The sequence below is a fragment of the Macaca thibetana genome, chromosome X (assembly GCF_024542745.1).
Source record: "Macaca thibetana thibetana isolate TM-01 chromosome X, ASM2454274v1, whole genome shotgun sequence".
NCBI lineage: Eukaryota > Metazoa > Chordata > Mammalia > Primates > Cercopithecidae > Macaca > Macaca thibetana.
The window spans coordinates 16,170,328-16,193,793 of record NC_065598.1 but is presented as its reverse complement, the minus strand read 5'-3'; the positions used below and the strand labels follow the sequence as shown (position 1 = coordinate 16,193,793).

Sequence of the window (23,466 nt, the reverse complement as noted above, 5' to 3'; positions counted from 1 at the left end):
TGTCTGCTTTTTTTCCCAAAGATGTCCCTAGATGTTATGCAGTAAGATTTATTGTCTCTTAAATTTAAATCTACATTGCTTAATTTCTTCTCTAAGTGTGGATGATTTCTCTGCATTTCTTGAGGGAATACATTCCTGGGAGAAGGCGGCATTCCCCTTATCAGGCTTTCTTACCTGCATATTCCTCTAATTCAAGCAGGTTTCTTCCTAGATGTAGAGGATTTCTACACTGGAGTTTTCTGGAATCAGAGCTGTCCTATAGAACTCACTGGAGTTTTCTGGGATCAGAGCTGTCCTATAGAACTCACTACAATGATAGAACTAGTCTACCCTATCCAATATGGTAGCCACTAGCCACATGTGACTTTGAACATATTTCAAATGCAATTAATTTTAATGAATTTAAGTAGCTACATATGGCTAGTGGCTACCATTTTCTGTAGCAGAGCTTTTTTTTTTTTTTTTTTTTTTTTTTTTTAAATAATTTCAACTTTCATTTTGGATGCAGGGAGTACATGTGCAGTTTTTTTTTTTTTTTTTTTTTTTTTTTGAGATTGGATCTCACCCTGTCACCCAGGCTGGAGTGCAGTGGCATTATCATGGCTCATGGCAACTCCACTTCCTGGGCTGAAGCGATCCTCCCACCTCAGCTTCCCAAGTAGCTGGAACTGCAGGTGCATGCCACCACATCCAGCTAATTTTTGTATTTTTTGTACAGACAGGGTTTCACCATGTTGCCCCGGCTGGTCTCGAGCTCCTAGACTCAAGCAGTCTGCCCACCTTGGCCTCCCAGAGTGCTAGGATTACAGGCATGAGTTACTGTGCCTGGCCCATGTGCAGATTTGTTACATGGGTATATTGTGTGATGCTAAGGTTTGGGGTATGGATCCCATCACCCAAGTACTGACTAAAGTACCCAACAGATAGTTTTTCAACTCTTGCACTCCCCTTTCCTTCCCCCTTCTGGTAGTTCCCAGTGTCTATTGTTCCCATCTTTATGTCCATGAGTACCCAACGTTTAGCTCCCATTGATAAGTGAGAACATGCAGTATTTGGTTTTCTGTTTCTGTGTTAATTCACTTAGAATAATGGCCCCCAGCTGCATCCATGTTGCTGCAAAGGACATGGTTTTGTTTTTATGGCTGCATACTATTCCATGGTATATATGTACCACATTTTCTTTATCCAATCCACCATTGATGGGTATCTAGTTGATTCCATGTCTTTGCTGTCATGAATACTGCTGCCATGAACATGTAAGTGCATGTGTCTTTTTTGTAGAATGATTTATTTTCCTTTGGGTATATACCCAGTAATGGGATTGCTGATTGAATGGTAATTCTGGTTTAAGTTCTTTGAGAAATCTCCAAACTGCTTTCCACAGTGGCTGAAATAACTTACATTCCCACCAACAGTATGTTTTCTTTTCTCCACAGTCTTGCCAGCATCTGTTGTTTTTTGACTTTTTAATAATAGCTATTCTAGCAGGGCTTTAAATGATTACCTTAGGAAAGCAGACATTTGCATTCAATCATAATTTCCTTATTACTGTAGTAGTAGCTTTGGATCTTTGGTGGTAAGTGATGGGAATTTGTGATTCTGAATTCCATACTAGATTTTAGATCATTTGATAAAGCACTTCATTGAAAGTTTTAAAGTTATATTTACTTCCCCCTCTTAAACTTATTATATTTTATTATCTTTAGCTTGAGTCATAGCCAGGGACAGGATATTTGAATGAATGGATCATTGCTCTGAATCACTTTGTTCAAAAAATGCTCAGTTTTATGGTGCTATGAGTAATACCCAACATAAAGCTGTGACTAGAAAAGCAATTGTCCTCATTGCGTTCCCAAGGGTAGCCCAGTGGGTCGACATTGTGCTGGTTTATCTCAGGGGACCCTTACCCTGGGAAAGGAGAAGACCTTGCAGGAAATGGCCTGAAGCCACCTAAAAGAAAGAAAGACCCCCGGTTAGCCCAAAGTCCAAGGGAAATCGAACCAACATAAATCTACAAAGTGCCTTCAAAAAGCAGGCAGATTTGAGGAAAGCGGAATTCTTCTTGCCGTTCAAAAATTTTTGCTTGACTTTGCTCACTCTGACACCTTCCACACGTAAAATTTCCAAGATGTGTTTTACAATTTCAAATTCCACGCAGGAATGGATGGATAGTGAAAGTAACTGACTATAATGATAACAGGTTAAAGAATCATCTTGCCATTTAATGAACTTTCATATTCAAAGATAAGAAGATCTTTAAAGCAGTTCTCCTGTTTGTCTGCTTTAATGGCATCGTGATTGTTCTCATTTCAGATCATCCTTATTTTGTTGGTGTCCAGTTCCATCCTGAGTTTTCTTCTAGGCCGATGAAGCCTTCCCCTCCGTACCTGGGGCTGTTACTTGCAGCAACAGGGAACCTGAATGCCTACTTGCAACAGGGTTGCAAACTGTCTTCCAGGTAACCAGCTTACTGCTTTTAGCAATAAATCAAGATGCGTAGTTATTAATATCTTAGGGTTTCTTACAAAAGTTAATACCATTATAGAATTTTTAAATGTGAAGAATCAGTTTTTTTCTCTTAAACATAATTTTCTCCTCTTCATGAAAATGATTTAATCACACCTACAGTAGTAATGTGTCAGCTTTCCAAATCGTGATGACACTGTGTATTATTTTAGAAATTTTTTTCATTTTGATAAGTGAAAAGATTTTCTTTTGTTGATTCTTTGATTAATATATATGAATTTTTATATGTTTATTGGCTGTTTGTTTTATGAATAGCTTGTTCACATCTTTTCTTTATTTTGGTATTGTATTATTTTCCTTACTGATTGGTAAGCTCTTTATGTATAAAGGTCATTAATCCTTTGTTAGGCTGCAAATATTTTTCAAAGTGATTTTGATTTCCTTCTAAATTGTTTTTTTTTTTTTTTTTTTTTTTTTTTTTTTTTTTTTTTTTTTTTTGAGATGGAGTCTTGCTCTGTCGCCCAGGCTGGAGTGCAGTGGCGCAATCTCGGCTCACTACAAGCTCCGCCTCCCGGGTTCACGCCATTCTCCGGCCTCAGCCTCCCGAGTAGCTGGGACTACAGGCGCCCGCCACTGCGCCGGGCTAATTTTTTCTATTTTTAGTAGAGACGGGGTTTCACCATGGTCTCGATCTCCTGACCTTGTGATCCGCCCGCCTCGGCCTTCCAAAGTGCTGGGATTACAGGCGTGAGCCACCGCGCCCGGCCCCTTCTAAATTGTTAATGGTAGTTTTTGTTCTCCCTAAAGAGTTTAGTCCTAGGCCAGGCGCGGTGGCTCATGCCTGTAATCCCAGCACTCTGGGAGGCCGAGGTGGGCGGATCACGAGGGCAGGAAATCGAGACCATCCTGGCAAACACAGTGAAACCCCGTCTCTACTAAAAATACAAAAAAATTGGCCAGGCGTGGTGGTGGGCGCCTGTAGTCCCAGCTTCTCGGGAGGCTGAGGCAGGAGAATGGCATGAACCGGGAGGCGGTGGAGCTTGCAGTGAGTGGAAATCGCGCCACTGCGCTCCAGCCTGGGCGACAGACTGAGACTCCGTCTCAAAAAAAACAAAAACAAAAACATAAAGAGTTTAGTCCTTTTTATGTTTTTTAAAAATGTATGTAGTCAAATATTTTACTTTTGTGGCTTCTGCCTTTACGTCTAACATCTTTCCTTTTGGAAAGATTATATAAATAATAACCCCTGTGTTTTCTTTTTCTTTTTTTTTTTTTTGAGACGGAGTCTCGCGCTTTCGCCCAGGCAGTGGCGCGATCTCGGCTCACTGCAAGCTCCGCCTCCCGGGTTCACGCCGTTCTCCTGCCTCAGCCTCCTGAGTAGCTGGGATTACAGGCGCCTGCCACCGCGCCCGGCTAATTTTTTGTATTTTTAGTAGAGACGGGGTTTCACCGTGGTCTCAATCTCCTGACCTTGTGATCCGCCCACCTCGGCCTCCCAAATTGCTGGGATTACAGGCGTGAGCCACCGCGCCCGGCCTACCCCTGTGTTTTCTTCTAGCATTTTTATGGTTTCAATTTCATAGTTTAAATCTATAATCGATATGGATTTTATTTTCAGTGAAACCTGTGAGGTTGGGATTTGGCTCCCCACTTCCCTGCCAAATTGTCAACGAGTTGAGTAATTTGACTTTGTTTCAGGGATTTCTATTTTGTTCCTTTGATTATTTTATCTCTTACACCTGAATCTTTACCATCCTTTTCATTTTCATAGCATTATTATAAATCAATACCTTATCAATTCTACTCCCACCATTATTAACATTTTTAATGTATTTTGCTATTCCTCCAAGCAAACTGTTATTTATTTATTATTTTCTTAGAGACAAGGTCTGACTGTGTCACCCAGGCTGGAGTGCAGTGGTACAATCATAGCTCACTGCAGCCTTGGACCCCTAGGCTCAAGAAATCCTCCTGCCTCAGTCTCCCAAATAGCTAGGACTACAGGCACACACCACCATGCCTGGCTAATTTTTTAAATTTATTATTTTTGTAGAGACAAGGTCTCACTATGTTGTCCAGGCTGGTCTTGAATTCTTGACCTCAAGCAATCCTCCTGCCTTGGCCTCCCAAAGTGCTGGCCTTATAGGTATGAGCCACTGTGCCCAGCCTGTACAATGATTTTTAAAAATCAAGTTTGAATAAAAAATTCCTTAGGGATTTAGTTGAAATTTTATTTATTTATTTATTTATTTGTTTGTTTGTTTGTTTGTTTGTTTAGGGACAGGGTCTTGCTCTGTTGCTCAGGCTGGGGTGCAATGGTGCAATCTCAGCTCAGTGCAACCTCCACCTCCCAGGTTCAAGCGATTCTCCTGCCTCAGCCTCCCAAGTAGCTGGGACTACAGGTGTGCACCACCACGCCTGACTAATTTTTGTCTTTTTAGTAGAGACAGGGTTTCACCATGTTGGCCACGCTGGTCTCGAACTCCTGACCTTAAAGTGATCTGCTTGCTTTGGCCTCCCAAAGTGCTGAGATTATAGGCATGAGCCACTGTGCCCCACCAAAATTTCATTACATTTAAATACTAGTTTGGGGAGAGTTTATTTTTATTTCTTCTCATCCAAGAATATTGTACCTAATAACTTTAAAAGCAGTAGTAACCATCCGGAATATCATAGACTTTGGTGGGGGTTATTACCACAATAACCAGATATATGTTGTTCAGAAGATTACCACTGCCAACCCTCATTCTGGCAAACAACCCTTGCAGTGTTGCTGTTGAGGGCTGGCAGGATCTGTGTGTGGTGTGCATGTGTGTGCTTGTTATACAACCCTACTTATTTGTGTCATTACCTGCTAGGAGAAGCTCACAGCTCTCTAGCATTTCCTTTCACCACATGTTCATATGGGAACAGCTTCACATAATTTGCAGTTTGGGCATCTTACTGTATTAATGTTCACCCCTTTCAGTGCACTGACTTTCAAACTGTGCCCTCAGAACTGGAGTCTGGGCTGCTGCGAAAGCAGGCCATGGGGGCTCCGGGCTCTTTCCTGCTTCCACTGAGCAGCTCCACTTTATCTGGCTCATGTGCCATGGTTCTGCAAGAGAGATTTCATCCGAAGAAGAGCTTCCTGTGTTCTGAGACTGCACGGCTTATGCCACTGATTGGACATCCCAATGTGGTCCCATGTCAGATATGGGCTGTGACCCTTTGCAGCCATTTTACAATTCCCATTATTCTAGATTCTCACACCGAAAGGAAGGTGATAGTGGGACAAGTTAGATAGCTGGAAGAAATAATTCACTTGTAACTATCTGGCTGTTTGCAAATACCAACTAATATACAAATCCCGTCTGGCTCGTGTGGACTGCCCACCTGTGTGTTGTATGGCCTGCCAATTCCCGCATGGCGCGTGGTGGTCTCTGGGTAGAGCTTCCAGCAGGGTGTGGTGGCTCACGCCTGTAATCCCAGCACTTTGGGAGGCCGAGGTGGGCAGATCACCTGAGGTCAGGAGTTTGAGATCAGCCTGGCCAACATGGCAAAACCCCATCTCTACTAAATGTACACAAATTAGCCTGTAGTCCCAGCTACTAGGGAGGCTGAGGCAGGAGGATCACTTGAACCTGGGAGGCAGAAGTTGCAGTGAGCTGAGATTGCACAACTGCACTCCAGCTTGGGCGACAGAGCGAGACCCTGTCTCCAAAAAAAAAAAAAAAAAAAAAAAAAAGCTTCCTAGTAGTTTCTGAGAAAACTGATTGCTAGTGACTCCTGCGTGAGATATAGTATGTCTCAGAGAGAAGGGACGACCTCTTAACCAAACTCTGATACTGACATTGGAATTATAGCTGACTAGTAGGCTTCCATGACACTGAGGGAATTCCTATGTATATCAACCACAAACTGGTACATTCCTTAAGGCCAGCCAGCATCTTATTTATCTTTATCGCCCTGGCTCCCTTGCACCCAGGGGTTGTTTATTACCCATTAAAGTAATAAATGCAGGTAGCAGGGGAGTCTAATCTTGACACATTTCAGAGAGTTTTCCGACTAAGGATGGTGACTATGAATTAATCCAGTGATAGACACCAGGATTCCAGCGGAATCTTGCACTTCAACTCCTCTCTGTCCAGCTCCATGGGATTAGTGAGCTTTGAAAAGCAAAATGACTCCTCTGATGCCAGGCTCTAATGTGAGCTGAGTTGGGGCTGTATTTCTGTCAAACAAGATTACTGCTTGTAATCAACCCTAAAAAATGTGACAAGGAATACGAACACTAGAATAATGACTTCCTTTCCCAGAAGTTGGCGCTGATGATATTCAACTGTATGGCACGTGTATGACCAATGTCTTTAAAGCATGGAGTGTAAAAATCCTTGGCTTCGAGTTAAGCATACCTGAGCTGTAACCTCTGCATTCTGCCTAGCGGAGAACATTTATCTTTTAGGGCCTGGGAAGTTGCAGTAAGACTATTATTTTGGGATTTACAGCTAGTGAGCTAAATTCTCAGCAACTTCATTATCTACAGAATGGCAGCAGTTAGGAAGACCAATTTCACCTGGTTTTAGGCTTGTTGTGGTCAGTTCAAGGGCACAATAGCTTCAGGACAGTATTTTTTAGGTTTTTATGAGCTATTTAAAAATACATGCAAAATCAAACCAAGAGTCTTGTTTAGGGGGTCCCCCCAAGACTGCCCACACTTTGGTGACTTGCTGAAAGTAATCAGAATATAGCTGTACTCATAGCTAATATTTATTTATTTATTTATTTAGAGATGGAGTTTCACTTTTGTTGCCCAGGCTGGAGTGCAATGGTGTGGTCTTGGGCTCACTGCAGCCTCTACCTCCCGGGTTCAAGCAATTCTCATGCCTCAGCCTACCGAATAGCTGGGATTACAGGCGCCCGCCACCACGCCCAGCTAATTTTTGTATTTTTAGTAGAGATGGGGTTTCATCATGTTGGCCAAGCTGGGCTCGAACTCCTGACCTCCGGTAATCCGCGTGCCTCCGCCTCCCAAAGCGCTGGGATTACAGGCGTGAGCCACTGCACCCAGGCTTATAGCTAATATTTATTACGGTGGCAAAGTAAACATGCACAGCAAGATCAGTAATGGGAAAGATAAGTGGAGTCTGGAGAAATTCATTTCCATGTTTCCTATGCTCTCTTTCCTGTGATAAGTCACATCGAGGTCGCCTTCCTTCCAGCAGTGAAAATGCAACTATGCCTATGTGATGTTTCTGCCCAGATGAGCCAGTTTGAGACTCAAGAGTTTAGGGATATTTCAGCGGCTGGTCACATAGGCATTTTCTGCCTAGCAACCACCAAAATTCCAGACTGCCAGAGGGAAAGCAGGTGTTCACCATAGATCACATTGTTTGTATAAACAGCCTAAGCCCAGCAAAATGACCTTATCAGTTAGTAATGGAGCACACATTCCGAAAGCCATGTTCCCAGACACCAGCCAAGAACTAACCCTGCAAGCAGGCCCTTTGAAAGACAGCAGCCTCAGGCCTGCTGTTAACTCTTTTTTCACATGAGTCTAACTAACAAGCCATTTTGAAAATAAATAAATCCAATGGGAAATAATGGTCCACTAAATAAATCATTGCAATTCTTTGCTGATCTCTCTCCTCTGGTATCTAAACAATTTGTTTCACATATAAAAGGCAACCACAAATTTGCATGGTCTTGCTGACACATAATGTAAAAGAATGAGACTGCTTCATGTAATTATAAGAAATAAATTTCAGGAGAATATATGAAGGTGCTTGTAATTGCAAGTTTTTTTGTTTGTTTGTTTAAATCTAGAAACAGAGTGTCTAATCTCTTTCTGGAATTCCTTTTTTTGTTGTTTGTTTTTTTGTTTCTCAGGCTAGTCTCAAGCTCCTGGGTGCAAGCCATCCGCCGGCCTTGGCCTCCCAAAGTGGTGAGATTACAGGCATGAGCCAATGCGCCTGGCCTGAAGCCTAGCATTCCACTTTTAAGCAACGAGAGAAGGATCAGAGTCTAAAGTTCATAGATTGTTTTTTGGCATGTGTGTCTCGGTGGCTGCCTGCAAGGCTCTTAGGAGCAATCACTACACACCAAGTTTAGGCACTACTTCCAGTTTTTATTTGTCAGACCAGAGTAAAACTCTATTCCTTGGACAGTGCTTGATGTATATCAGAAAGCAAAAACTTAGATGGGGTTCAGTTTGCAGTTCGCAGAAATGCAGCTTTTTGGGAAACATATTTTTAAGCATAAAACCAGAATCTTGAGTCATTTCAGAAGCATTTTATTCTGGTTTTGGAACTTTGGATTCCATGTCTCCATCCAGCAATTACTGTCTCTTGTGCAGATAAATCATCTTTTTGTGGCAAAACAGGAAGCAGGGTGGTACAAAAACAATAGGAGGGAAAGGTACTCAGTGATTCACTGTATTTGCTTGACTGTTTCAGACCAAACCCAAAAGCTGAAACTACTTTGTAATAAGAGAGTCTTTAAAGGAAGTACACACCTGGAGCCGGTTCCTTCCGTTTCCTCTTTCCTTTGTGTTCCCCTAGGATCTAAGTCCATTCTCTCCTCCGTGCTTAGCCCTTCCCTCTATATTTGTTGAGTCCTGGCAACAGTCAGGGTGAGAAGGAACCCATTTCATTCACCATTGTCTCTGGTCTCTCTTCTGTGACAATATTATTATCGAGGTTTTCCTGCTAAGTAACATGCTGACTTCTAGCCTGGGATGGTTTTGTTTTCTGTTGACTTCTACATGTAGCATTACAGAAAATTTAGAAAAGAGAGAGAGAGAAAAAAAAAGCACCCGCAAACCCACCAGCCTAACATAATTACTGTGCTCATTTTCAAATATTTCCTGTGAGCCTATACCTGTATATGATTCTTTCTGTGGTTGTGATAATAATAGTGAGTGTATCTATCTATCTGTCTGTCTATCTATCTATCTATCTATCTATCTATCTATCTATCTATCTAGATATATATACACACACCCCCCAAACTCTTTTATTTTGAAAACTTACAAACCTACAGAAAAGATGAAAGAGTGATACAGTGACGGTCTGGAGATCTCCTTTGCAAAGGAACATTTTTCTCTATTTTGGTTTTTTTAATTAATTAATTAATTAATTTATTTATTTTTGAGACAAGTCTCGCTCTGTCACCCAGGCTGGAGTGCAGTGGTATGATCTCGGCTCACTGAAATCTCCGCCTCCCGGATCAAGCAATTCTCTGCCTCAGCCTCCCGAGTGGCTGGGATTACAGGCGCCTACCACTACGCCTGGCTAATTTTTTTGTATTTTTAGTAGAGATGTGGTTTCACCATCTTGGCCAGGCTGGTCTTGAACTCCTGACTTCATGATCCACCCGCCTCAGCCTCCCAAAGTGCTGGGATTACAGGTGTGAGCCACTGCGTCCGGCCATTTTGGTTTTTAAATACCAAAAATTTGAAATGAACTAGGGCTCCTGGAAGAAATGGTTGATTCCAGGGCTGGGGCAGGGAGAGTACAAGATGAGCCTGGAACATATTGCTGTATTTAAAGCAAAGAACAGCTGAAAATGAATGGGGTATGAGTTTTCCAAGGTCAAAGAAGCCAGATTGAAAGGGCTCCCACTGGCCTTATTTTGGACAATTTGAACATCAAAAAGAACAATGACAGTATTAGATTACAACACATTTCATTTTCTGAAATTCCATGTGTCCATAATAATACTCAGAAAATACAAAAGTAAAGAAAAAAAAAGCCAATTAAAAATGTAGACATCATCTCCGATGTAATAATGGATTCAAATAAGGGTCGTCAGTGGATGCTAAAGCCACTGGGTGAAAGTTGTAAGAAACAGAATATTCGTATGTTCTCGGAATAGCACCATAAATTCTTTATTAATTACAGAAGCTTGTATTTTGAACTTAACACCTCATATGCATTTTTCCGAATTGCATGAAGTTCATTTTTAATGACTGCACACTTCACCATTCACTCAACACACCCCCTATGTTAAAGCTTATTCTATCCCAGTCACTGTGCTGGGTGCTTGAATAAGCGCTTGAATAAGAACATGTTCCCTGACCTGGGGACTCATCAGGTAGTATAACTGTTCTCTAAATTTTGGGAGGTGACAGACTTTCAAGATTGTGATCAAAGCTGTGGGCCCACTTCCTGGAAAACTGCCCAAACATACCACTTCGTTGTTTCCTTACATTCATACCCCCAATGCTACCCCCCTCCCCTGCATCCATGGACTTTCTTCTAGGAGTCTTCAGCTACAGACCTTCCCATCCAGGAAAGGGCACAGACCTGCAAGCGCACAGTCCCAGCAGTGTGGGAAATGCTGGCATTAGAGCTTGTTCTCTCTTTCGTGGTTGCAACCCAGGGAATGCTCCCAGGTTGCCAGGATTAACTAACACTAAGATTAATATCTTCCTGCAAGTGGTACCATCACCCACACAGTGTGACCTGCCTGGACTCCCCTGGGGAAGCTCAGATTCCTCCTCCCTCATCCCCATTGCTCATAGTCAGCAGGTGCTGTCAATTCTTCTTGTTGGCATTCACTCCATCTTTTGTCTATTTTCTGCCATGCTGCAAGGGAGTATGGCCCGGAGTCAGGACTCTAGCTGAGTCAACCGAGTTCAAACTGGCTCTTTTATTTCCCAGCTGCCTATGACCTTGCTCTTCTGTGCATCGCTTTCTTTATAAAAAGGGGATGGTAATAGTCCCTACTTGACATGGCAGAAATGAAGATTAAGTTTCACACTAAATGTAAAGCACTTAGCATAGTGCCTGGTCTATGGTAGGAACTTAAATGGGAATTATGATGATGATGCTATTATTATTACTTTTCCTTTAGTTCCAGTATCTATCTCTTGCCTATTGCAAAGCCTCCTACTTGGTCTCTCTGCCTCCAGCTTGCTTCCTCCCAATCCATCTTCTGCTGTTGGAATGATCTCCCCACATTATTTTGGAACTTAAAATCCCCCCATGGCTTCCCTTGGTTTATAGGATAAAATGCACACAAATCCATATGGAGCAGCTTGCAGTTTCCTGAACTCCCCAGAGGGTTTTGCCTGTTGCCTCTTGATACACATTCCTGACCTGCTTAGCGAGAGGGGAATAGGGATCTATATCCTATTAGAATGGTTGTTCACGGAATCGTTGGGTGAACGAGGTGAATCAGAGGTGACAAGGTGGTGAATCGAAGGTGAATTATTAGGTGAATCGCAGGTGAGAGTGGCTCCTCCATTGTTCACAGAGGGTGCATTTCACCCTCCCAGGCATGCTTCTCTTACATTGGGTGGCTCTGCTGTCTCTTGGACTTGGAGAGTAAGGTACTCTTTTTTTTTTTTTTTTTGAGACGGAGTCTCGCGCTGTCACCCAGGCTGGAGTGCAGTGGCCGGATCTCAGCTCACTGCAAGCTCCGCCTCCCGGGTTCACGCCATTCTCCTGCCTCCGCCTCCCGAGTAGCTGGGACTACAGGCGTCCGCCACCTCGGCCGGCTAGTTTTTTGTATTTTTTAGTAGAGACGGGGTTTCACCGTGTTAACCAGGATGGTCTCGATCTCCTGACCTCGTGATCCGCCCGTCTGGGCCTCCCAAAGTGCTGGGATTACAGGCTTGAGCCACCGCGCCCGGCCTAGGTACTCTTTTCCCTTGCACAAATCCGACATTCTGTTTCCAGCACTGTTTGAAACTTGGAATCACTTTGTTTCAAACTTGGAATCACTTTGCTTTTTGACTTTTGAGGTGCATGGTTGATGTTGCCAGGGGCCATTCCTGCACCATGTGGTGCAAAAAAATTTTTTTCTGTGGGGACAGTATTGACGAGTAGGGTGGATGCTATGAATTTGACTTCTGGGTCTGCTGCTTATTGAGTAATTTTGTCCAAGTCACTACTCCTAAACCTCCTGATCCTCCTCCTTAGGGTCGCTGTGAGGAACAGTTGAGGTGGTGCTTTATAAACTCAACTGCTATCAAAATGCCACTTTCCCCGCTATGTTACACCTCAAGCAAAAGTGCACTGAAATTAACAAAAGATTCTATTTTGCTTTCTTTCGAACAGTTCTTTTAAACATTTAAAAAAACGTTGACCCCTGTGATTATTTGACTTCAACTCCATACCTTGAGATATTTTTTAGGGTAAATTATTGTTAATGAACCACATTTGAGTACACCTTCCCTTGGGGCGGGATAAATGTTGGTTAAAAGGTGCTCCTTTTAACTAGATCGTGGTGCACTGCAGTGTGGATGGTGTGGTGCCAGACAGGAATGGAGTTAATAGTACTACAGACTACCGTGTGCTTTTACCACCCTGCCTGGGTGGTATTCTACTGTTTACTATGAAATACAAAACTCATTCAAAGCAGACTAGGTTTTTGTTCCATTGCTCTTATATTTTATGGCTTCCAGGGGCCCTTTGTGAAGGAAATAAGTATAGTAGTAACACTGCTTTGGGGAAAACTGTGTACATGACAACCTGTTTTTAAAACATGCTGTTTCACAGGAAACGGATTTTAATATAAAGTATTGTAAGGAACTCATGCATGCTGGGAATCCTAATAATGCCATTACACATTATTAGGTTGGATAATAATTATTAGGTTGGTGGTTGGAATTTAAAGATTTTAAATTTAAAGATTTTAAATTCCAACCACCTCTTTCTGTTAATGGAGAAGAAATGGCTTAACAGCTGCCTTGGGGTAGTGTAAAGGTGGACTATATGAGGCATTCCTATACCCTTTCCCTGGCACCTTGGAATATCTGTTTTCTTATGTGGGGAATTTATTGGGAACCAGAAGTCCTTGACAAGCAAACTTCACTATGACAAACCTTTCGTTTGTCAAGAGCCACATGTTGGCCAGGCACAGTGGGTCTGTAATCCCAGTTTATAATCCCAATGCTTTGGGAAGCTGAGGCGGGCGGATCACTTGAGATCAGGAGTTCAAGACCAGCCTGGCCAACATGGCGAAACCCTGTCTCTACTAAAAATACAAAAATTAGCTGGGCGTGGTGGTGCATTCCTGTAATTCCAGCTACTTGGGTGGCTGAGGCACGAGAATCGCTTGAACCTGGGAGGCAGAGGTGGCAGTGAGCCAAGGTCACACCACTGTGCTCTAGCCTGCGTGTCAGAGTGAGACTCTGTCTCAAAAGAAAAAAAAAAGGGGGGCCAGGTGCAGTAGCTCACGCGTGTAATTCCAGTGCTTTGGGAGGCCAAGGCGGGCGGATCACCTGAGGTCAGGAGTTTGAGACCAGCCTGACCAACTTGGAGAAACCCTGTCTCTACTAAAAATACAAAATTAGCTGGGCGTGGTGGCGCATGCCTGTAATCCCAGCTACTCAGGAGGCTGAGGCAGGAGAATCGCTTGAACCACGGAGGAGGAGGTTGTGGTGAGCTGAGATCACGCCATCACACTCCAGCCTGGGCAACAAGAGCAAAACTCTGTCTCAAAAAAGAAAAGAAAAGAAAAAGAAAAGAACTATATGTTGACCATTGTGGTAAAGTCTTGTCAGTATAGTGATTCTTCTGTGTTGCTGCTGGTGATTTTGGTTTTGTCTTGCAAGAAAGGTACCATAAAATACGTTTTAAAAAGAGAGTTTTCATGATTTGGGAGGCACATGCATGCATAAGAGATATTTGCTGTGATTTTAATTAATGGTAGATAGACCTTTAAAAAAAACTTTTGGCCAGGCATGGTGGCTCACACCTGTAATCCCAGTACTTTGAGAGGCTGAAGTGGGAGTATTGCTTCAGTCCAGGAGTTCTAGGCCAGCCTGGGCAACATAGTGAGACCCCATTCCTACAAAAAATAAAAATAAAAGGTTAGCTGGGCATGGTGGCGTGTGCCTGTAGTCCCAGCTACTCGGGATGCTGAGGTGGGAGGATCGCTTGAGTCCAGAGGTTGAGGCTGCAGTAAGCTGTGATCGTGCCACTGCACTCCAGCCTGGGTGACAGAGCAAGATCCTGTCTCAAAAAAATTTTTTTAAAAGGAAATGACAAGGACCATTGCATGGTGACTGTAGTTTGCTTTTTAAAAATCATTATTCATTTGTTTTTAGATCAGTACTATCCAATATAACTTTCTGCACTGATAGAAATGTTCTATAATCTGCAGTATCATATATGGTAGGCACTAGGCACACATGGCTACTGAGCACTTGCAGTGTGACAGGTGCAAGTGAGGAATGGAATTTTAAATTTTATTTCATTTTAACTGATTTAAATTTAGATAGCCACTGTGGCTTGTGGCTACCATATTGGACAGTGCAGTTTAAAAATTTTCCCCTCTTCTTGGGAGGCTGAAGCGGGCAGATCACTTGAGGTCAGGAGTTTGAGACCATCCTGGCCAACATGAAGAAACCCCGTCTCTACTGAAAATATAAAAAATTAACCGGGCATGGTCGTGGGCGCCTGTAATCCTGGTTACTTAGGAGGCTGAGACAGGAGAATTGCGTGAACCTGGGAGGCGGAGGTTGCAGTGAGCCCAAATCATGCCGCTGCACTCCACCCCCGGTGAAAGACTGAGACACTGTCTTAAATAAACAAATAAATTAAAAATTTCCCCTGTTCAAATGTAACAAGACACATAGGGACATATCTGTATTTTATGCCACTTCATACAATTTAACATGCAAGACTCTAATATCTGATAATTCTTCCCTGTGAGAAACATGTGTGTGTGTTTGTGTGTATAAAAGATTACTTAAAAAGATAGGTTAGTCCTAAGATACAGCTGGATGTCTTGAATTAAATGAAAATATACCCAGATACATCTAGCTTTTGACTTAAGTTTGTTCTGTGTGAAACAGAAATGAATCCGGCATAGAGTAGCACTCACAGCCCATATGTAGCACAGAATACACTCACATTTTATTGCATGTGCAAGAGCCACTGTTGGTCTGCATTCAGATGACCCACATTTTATTTCTAGCAGTTGTTTTTTATTGGCAGATGAATGTCCTAAAATCAGCAAGTTCAGCAGTAACGTATATTTTGATAATTCTGTTCTTGAGTGTCATGGTTTATTTTATTGTCCTACCCCCAGTCTCTGAACACATATGAAAGACAATTAGTGAACCCAGTCATTAACCTTGGAGATGAATAAATTCAAGCTGAGCTTCATTTTGTTAAACTCAGCCTGTGCCATTTGGATGTGTTGGCAGAGCTTGGGGCAGACAGCCATCAGATAGGAAATGAGAGCTGTTAGGTTAGAAACAGGCCCGCCCAAGTCCACTTGCTAATGTGGGTAGGAAATTATACTTGGCATAGGAAACAATTCAGAAAATCATACACTTAGCAGTTTTTATTGGTTGTTTGTGTTTCCATGACTTTTTGAGGAGATACCAAGTTATGAATATATAACCCCCATCAATAGCAACATCTTATATTTTTGTATAGTTTTCAGAGCAAGTTTATACAGTTTAATTTGACTCTCAAAACATTTTGGTGAGTTTGGAGGTATTATTGCCACTTTTTCTAGACTCAGAAGTCGATGACTTGTCCAAAGGTACGTGGCTCATAAATAGTACAACCAGGAGTGTCGGGGGAAGATATGAGCCCACTCTATTCTTCCCTAGGCTTGGAGATGGGGACGGAAGTGGGTGTAAAATCTGGCACCCAAGCAAATGAAATTTCCTCAGTCCTTTGGCCCTTGTCACTTGTGTTAGGGGACATGCCCTAGTGGGTCCTACTGCCCTACCTGCAGCACAGCTTAAACCCCACCCTGTGCCCTGAGCTAGTATAATGGGAATTCTGGCTTCACCTTGAAGGATCTATGTGCCAAGTAAGTCACTTGAACATCCTTGACCTTCATTTCATCTCAGATAGGGAGTTGAGTGCAACTTCCAAATCCCCTTTCTTGGCTAATTCTATGACAAAATGTTGCATGGAACCAGAAAGGATTCTTCATTTGAGCAGGGAGAGTGCATGGATAGGATGTATCAACTTTTTTGGCTGTTGTTTTTTCCCCCCAAATATTGTTCAGTTATTCCTATGTACCAGTAGAAGTGATTTCTCTGAACTAAAGCCTAACTAGGAGGTATCTTTCTACTTGATTGGTTTTCAGGGTATGTTGTTTTATATGTTTATCTAACATATGTTGTCTTTTCTGCCAATTCTGAATCTTCTGTCTCCTCTCTTTATTCTAGTGCTCCGTCCCCACCACCTACGCTGTTTTTGTTCAAAAGTCAGAGAAGGGAGTGAGCATGCAAATCAGGAAACAGATTGTCTTTTTGTCTATACAGATTTGTCTATTATTTTGTTTATTTATTAATATTCAGTCAGTATGTTTAGAGTGAAATCTTTCTTTTCTAGTCTATCAGCATAGGGTTTCTCCAATTGTTCCCTTTCCTCGAAAAAAAAAAAAAAAAAAGGTAACATTTCACCTGTTAGGGAATTCAGACTTTTTTTTTTTTTTTTTGAGACAGAGTCTCGCTCTGTTGCCCAGGCTGGAGTGCAGTGGTGCGACCTCGGCTCACTGTAAGCTCCGCCTCCTGGGTTCACCCCATTCTCCTGCCTCAGCCTCCCGAGTAGCTGGGACTACAGGCGCCCGCCACCACGCCTGCCTAATTTTTTGTATTTTTAGTAGAGACGGGGTTTCACCATGACAGGCAGGATGGTCTCGATCTCCTGACCTTGTGATCCGCCAGTCTCGGCCTCCCAAAGTGCTGGAATTACAGGTGTGAGCCACTGCGCCTGGCCGGGAATTCAAACTTTTATTGCTATAAATCAGCAAAAGTTTGGCCAAGCCTGGGGATGGGTCAGGCATTAAACATTTCCTTGTAATATCATCTCCATAGATCAGTAGAACTCTAGTGGAGTGGATCAGTGTGCTGATTTATTTGGAACTGAGTAAGAGGAACCACAAACAGAGCCCACAGCTCAGAGGGAAAGTTGAGTTGCAGAGCTATCTCATGGAGAAGGTGTATTTCTAAGGGAACCCAACCTGGCGATATTTATGTCAATAATTGGTCCTATTTTGAATAGTGTCTGTGACTCAAGGTAATCAGGACATTCCATATATTTCTAATTTTGAAATTTGCATGATTGTGAAAATTATTTCTCCAACTCTTGGACCTATGAGAATGTTGGAAGGGAAAACTTTCATGCTGCTGACCTAAAATCATAGTGAAAACATGGTCTGAAGGAGAAAAGATTTCAAGGCAAGTGTAGAGAGTACGTTCACATTTTTTATGGCACTGCAGGGTGTTTTCTGGGTCTTGAGCCAATATGCATGTCTTAGTCCTCATGACCACCAAGTTCAAGCTCCTGTGCAATTTGCTGATTGTAGATGACTAGTTCCTCTGTAATGAGGAGGCGCTGTGATCCTCCAGCACAGAGGCCAGCACAGATCTGGATCTAGGGAGGTGCTGTGGTCCTTAAAACACAGAGCCAAAAGCCAAACTGCAGCTGAAAATAATTATAGCATTTGGCTAATGTAATCAGGGATACGCAGCTGTGTTCACTGTTCTCTAGTCCTTTCATGTTGCTAGAGGGGAGGAAAGAGTTTTTCCTCTACCCATCGTAGGTTCATGGCCGAGGCCCCGATAACAAAAAAACAGATTAACAAGCAAAAAGCATACAGTTGGGCACAGCAGCAGGTGCCTATAATCTCAGTTACTTGGAAGGTTGAGGTGGGAGGATCCTTTGAGGCCAGGAGTTGGAGACTAGCCTGGGCAACAGTGAGGCACCACCTCCCCACCCTCACACACACACTCTGGCCCCATTTCTAAAAAAGAGAGAGAAAAGCATACAAATTTATTTAAGTATTATGGGAACCTTCATAAGGAAATGAAGACTCAAAGAAACAGGTAAACTCTAGTGTTTCTAAAACAGACCTGATGAAGACTAGAGACTCATGGAGAGTTATAATAGAGCAAAAAGAGTGTGATCTCATGGTAATATAGTAGGGGAACTTAGTAAGGCCTGTTTATTCAGATTCTTCCCTGGGATCCTGTGTCTTCAGAGATAAGGATGCTCGTTTCCTCTGGTTATGGGGGTTGGGGGTACCTCTCACCTGAGGGCCTTTTGACCTGCTTCAGAGAAGGTCAAAAAATCCTTCCTGGGTGTTATGACCTGCTTCGGGGGGTAAGGTCAGAGGAAGGTCAGAGAGAACTTCTTGCACACGCTGTCTCAAATTCCTTCAGCTTCATGCAATGTATACGTGGGGGCTGTTATGGTTAGAGTCATAATAGTCTAGGTCAGGGGCTGACAGACTTTTTGTGTAAGGTTACAGAGTAAATATGTTAGGCTTATGGGCCATATGCAATATGCCAAGATGCCATATTTTGGGGTAGTGTGTCCTGAACTCCCTCATTGCCAAAGGAAACAGTTGTCATCAGAAGAGTGAAGAACGAAAAAAACAAATAAACTGAAAATCCAGATAATATCGTATGCTATGTTATTACATTGAAGAACAAATTGACATCAGTAGGAGTAGGACTAAGTGATGCTCAACCTCAGATGGACTGAGATTTAGGCCCTAGTATGACAAGAGTAGATTCACAGAAAATAAATGGGTCCATCAACTCAGGCTTTCATTTTAAATCAGTTTGTTAATATAACACATCTAGTAGAAAGCAAGCAATAGCTATGGTGGCAGGAAGGCAATCTACTTTCAAGGCTTTCACTCAAGTTTAGAAATGATCAGTGGTCTTCAGAAGATTATAAATTTCAGTCTAAGTTGAAATGCGTTTTAAAATTTTCTGAATAAGTAACTTCCAGTTTATGATGAAAACAAGTGATCAGTTTTTCTGACCAAAGAAAGAGGCCATTGCATGTGATTGGACTGACCTCTTCCTGTGGTGATTAGAAAGTGCTAAAAGAATGTTCCTTAGTATTTTCTCTCATACTAAGGGGTTAATATGGAATGTGTTTGAAATTGCAAATTGAATAATTGTCCCAGTTTTTTTTTATACCTTGCTAAATTAGTTCTTCTTTTAATCTAGTGATAGATACAGTGATGCCAGTGATGACAGCTTTTCAGAGCCAAGGATAGCTGAGTTGGAAATAAGCTGAAACGAATACATGACTGGGAATAATGGGGACTGCCTGTGAGGGTAAGATGGAATCTTCGAGGATTGTTCATTTCTCTCATGGACAAGCTGTATTCATCTTGATATTGAGGAGGATATTATAGGACTTGCCTCACAGGATCTTGCTCCTTTGAGATGCTCCCGTTTGACTGGCAGTTAGCAGGACAGGCATGACAGCCCATAGTGCTGTCCAGAGTTAGTGTTTGGGGAAAATGGAATGTACCTTGGACCAGGAAAAAAATATATAAGTGCACCTATAAATGTATACGTGGGGGCTGTTGTGGTTAGAGTCATAATAGTCTAGGTCAGGGGTTGACAGACTTTTTCTGTAAGGTCAGAGAGTAAATATCTTAGGCTTATGAGCCATGCAGTTCCTGTGGCAACTACTCAATTCTGCTGTTGTAGCAGGAAAGCAACCATAGACAGTATGTAAGTGAACAGGCATGGCTGTGTTCCAATCAAACTTTATTTACAAAAACAGTTCGCTGATCCCTGGTCTAGGCCACTCATAGAAGAGCAGATTTCCTTGGATTTGTATAAAATGAAATGAAATAAAATAAAATAAAATAGTATTTTATTTCTTTGTAGGGAGATGCAAGAGACAGGCTTAGTATCCAAGGGCAGCTTATTTTTCTATTGCTCTATTATGCACTATTAGAATACCAGCCTGGATAGCTTCAGTAAATTTATGCTCAGTGGCAGATAGTGCCTGGATTGCCCTAGGCATTATGGCAGGCCTTCACTTGTATAAGTTGTTCTTTAGCAGAGACAGCAGCTTTTGGAAGACTTGTAAAGCGTTCATTGCTTTCCTGTGAGATCTCTTCATGTTCATCAGGGAAGATGCAAAGCTGTGTCTATTTAGTTTTTCCTCAAACATGGAGATCTTTTGGAGCAAGTCAAAATGGTCCAGAGGTTAGCTGGAGATATTGAAATACTTGTATTATTCCGTTCCTGGTGTTGCTAATATTTATATTCTTTTCTTTTAAGCATCTGAAATAATTGAAGGCAAGATGAAGGAACTATCTGAAGAAATCACTACACTCTTACAGAATCCCTCTGTTCTCCGGCAAACATGGGATGTAAAGCCTCACAGGGAATCTGATAATACATACTTCTGTGAACCAGAACCAGAGGGGTAGTTTTCTTTTCCTTCCAGAGGCAGCCTTTGGTACTTAAATATCTGTAGCTGATTAAATTTTTCCCAACAACCTCGCTGGGGAGAAAGTGTGTTCATATTTTGTCCAGTGGATCAGGATGTTAGGATGACGAGCAAGAGTCCAGGTCACCGTGCCTTTGCTGTGATGTATGGAAAGGATGGCAGGGAACATGCCGTAAGTAATTTTGAGTAAGAAAATGAGTCACTGTGTTACCTGGAACTGAGCCATAGATTTGTGTGTGGTCCAAGATCATTTCGGTTTCTTACCCTGTTTATTTCCTGGTAAAAGTAAAATTGAATAGGTCCAAGACTTGGGGGTATAATGCTTTGCCTCAGACACAAAATTTAAGGGGGTTCCAAAAAACTCAGGAATCAAGATCAGTAATACAGTTTGAGTATCCCTTATGTGAAATGCTTGGGGCTGGAAGTGTTTTGAATTTCAGATTTTGGAATATTTGCATATACATGAGATATCTTGGGAATGAGACTCAAGACTAAACATGAAATTCATTTATGCTTCATATACACCTTATACACATAGCCTAAAGGTAATTTTATACAATATTTTAAATAATTGTGTGCATGAAACAGTTTCAACTGCATTTTGACTGTGATTTCTGGAATGAGATCAGGTATGGAATTTTCCACTTCTAGCATCATGTTGGCATTCAAAAATTTTGGAATTTTGGAGCATTTTGGATTTTGGATTTTCAGATTAGGGATGCTCAACCTGTATATATACATTTTAATCGACGTGAAATTCACATAACATGGAATTAACCATTTTGAAGTGAACAATTTGGTTGCATTCACTGATGCTGAGCAACCACCACCTTTAGCTATTTCCAAAACATTTTCATCACTCCAAAATAAATGCCTGTACACACTAGCAGTCACTCCCTATTTTCCCCTCCACCTGTCCACTGGCAACCACTGATCTCCTTTTTATTTCTGTGGCTTTTTCTATTCTGGATATTTCATGTAAGTGGAATTATACAATATATGTGGTCTTTTGTGTCTAGCTTCTTCTGAGACAGTAGGAAGGGGGCTTGGCTTTGGCTCATCTCCACTAGAGCATTTTTTCATGCATTCCCAATGATCATAAAACCCATACTACTACCTCATTGACACCATACCTGCTAACCTCCAGGCTTTAGCCATACAAAGAAAATGGCCTTTCTATATTGTTCTTCTGTGCTCTCATAATGCTTAACCATGTCTTTTACTTAAACAATTCCAGGAACTGGCCTTAGGAGATCCAAAATAGGGAGCCAAGATTGCAGTGTCCCATCTTGGGAGGGAATGCTGAATAATTAATTGATTTACAGCCTTGTTGCTGCTGGCCAGACCACCCGGTGACCCATTACTCGAGATAATCATCACAACCGGATGATGCTAACCTATATCCTCTACCCTTCGCGTACTTTGTCTGGGAAAAGTCTTTTGGCCCCATGTCAATTTCTATTGCATTGAAAGACCAAGAGCCCCTGGTCAGTCAGGCTTCCATTTAGCATGATGTTTGCAAGGTTTACCCATGTTGTAGCATGTGTCAGAACTTCATTCCTTTCTATGGCTGAATAAAATTCCATTGTATGAATATACCACAATTTGTTTCCACCTTTTGGTTATTGTGAATAGTAATACTCGAACAATCACATGCAAATGTTTGTTGGAGTGCCTGTTTTTAATTCTTTTGGGGTGTATGCCTAGGAGTGGAATTGCTGTGTCATATGTAATTCTAACTTCTGAAGAAGGATCAGTAATATTTTAATGCAGTATTATTTAAAAAAATCAAAATTAGGCCAGGTGTGGTGGCTCATGCCTGTAATCCCAGCACTTTGGGAGGCCAAGACGGGCAGATCATGAGGTCAGGAGTTCGAGACCAGCCTGGTCAACATGGTGAAACCCCGTCTCTACTAAAAATACAAAAATTAGGCGGGCATGGTGGCCCATGTCTGTAATCCCAGCTACTCGGGAGGCTAAAACAGGAGAATTGCTTGAGCCCGGGAGGTGGAGGTTGCAGTGAGCTGAGATCCCACCATTGCACTCCAGCCTGAGTGACAAGAGCAAGACTCCGTCTCAAAAAAAAAAAAAATCAAAATGAAAAAATTCACATTTGAACACAATATCAAATTTTCAAATAAAGACAGGATCCAGCCCTGCACCTCCTTCACCTCCCCCAGTCCTTACCCCATTCCCTGACATTCTTATCTAGTATACTTTCTAATTTTTTCTGTTGGATGTGCTTGAGATGACTTAGTTGTAGCTTACAGTTAAGCTTTCTAATACTAATTTAAATATTTTAATTGTTCAGTTAATTTATTTGTGGTGGTTTTGCCCACCCCCTCCCCTACTTTTTTTTAATGCCATAAGGTATTACGGCCTTATTTTGTAAGATGCCACAGAAAATTCATCTACCAAGCCCATACAAAAATGTAATGAGTAATTCTGGTAAACAAAAAAATTAAAGAGCTTTAGGGCCCTGCTTGCTAAAATTACAGCTTGAAGATCACAAGAGGCTCCAAATGAAAAGCCCACATGCACGGTAGGTTAAAAGCTGGAATAGGCCTCATAGAGAGGGGTTTGGAAGCTCAGAGGCAACACTTTTAACATCACAAAGGGGTAGTCAGTCTGGCTTAAATGGAAGTTTTCAATTTTAATGATTGTGATTTCTAAAGTCACTTGTAACAGAGTGCTTTCCTGTGGGCTAATGATGCATGTAAACAGGACCAGAAAGACAAGGACGAGCACTTAAGAAACAATAAACCATCCTGTCTCCTTGAACTTGGAATGTAGGGAGGCACAGAAGGACAGTAGCATGGCTGTTTAGAAT

The 23,466-nt window shown here is 42.0% G+C and overlaps 1 protein-coding gene across 2 annotated transcripts in view; it reads left to right on the top strand.

Moving 5' to 3' along the window:
* Positions 1 to 22,240, top strand: part of CTPS2 (CTP synthase 2) — a 122,541-nt gene extending 100,301 nt beyond the window's left edge. For both annotated transcript variants that reach the window (XM_050777635.1, XM_050777634.1), the window contains exons 17-19: positions 2,314 to 2,458; positions 19,391 to 19,501; positions 20,465 to 22,240. In XM_050777635.1, coding sequence (XP_050633592.1) covers positions 2,314 to 2,458; positions 19,391 to 19,460 — 215 coding nt within the window. In that variant the 3' untranslated portion in view covers positions 19,461 to 19,501; positions 20,465 to 22,240. The remainder of the gene's footprint in view (positions 1 to 2,313; positions 2,459 to 19,390; positions 19,502 to 20,464) is intronic.
* Positions 22,241 to 23,466: the final 1,226 nt, after the last annotated feature.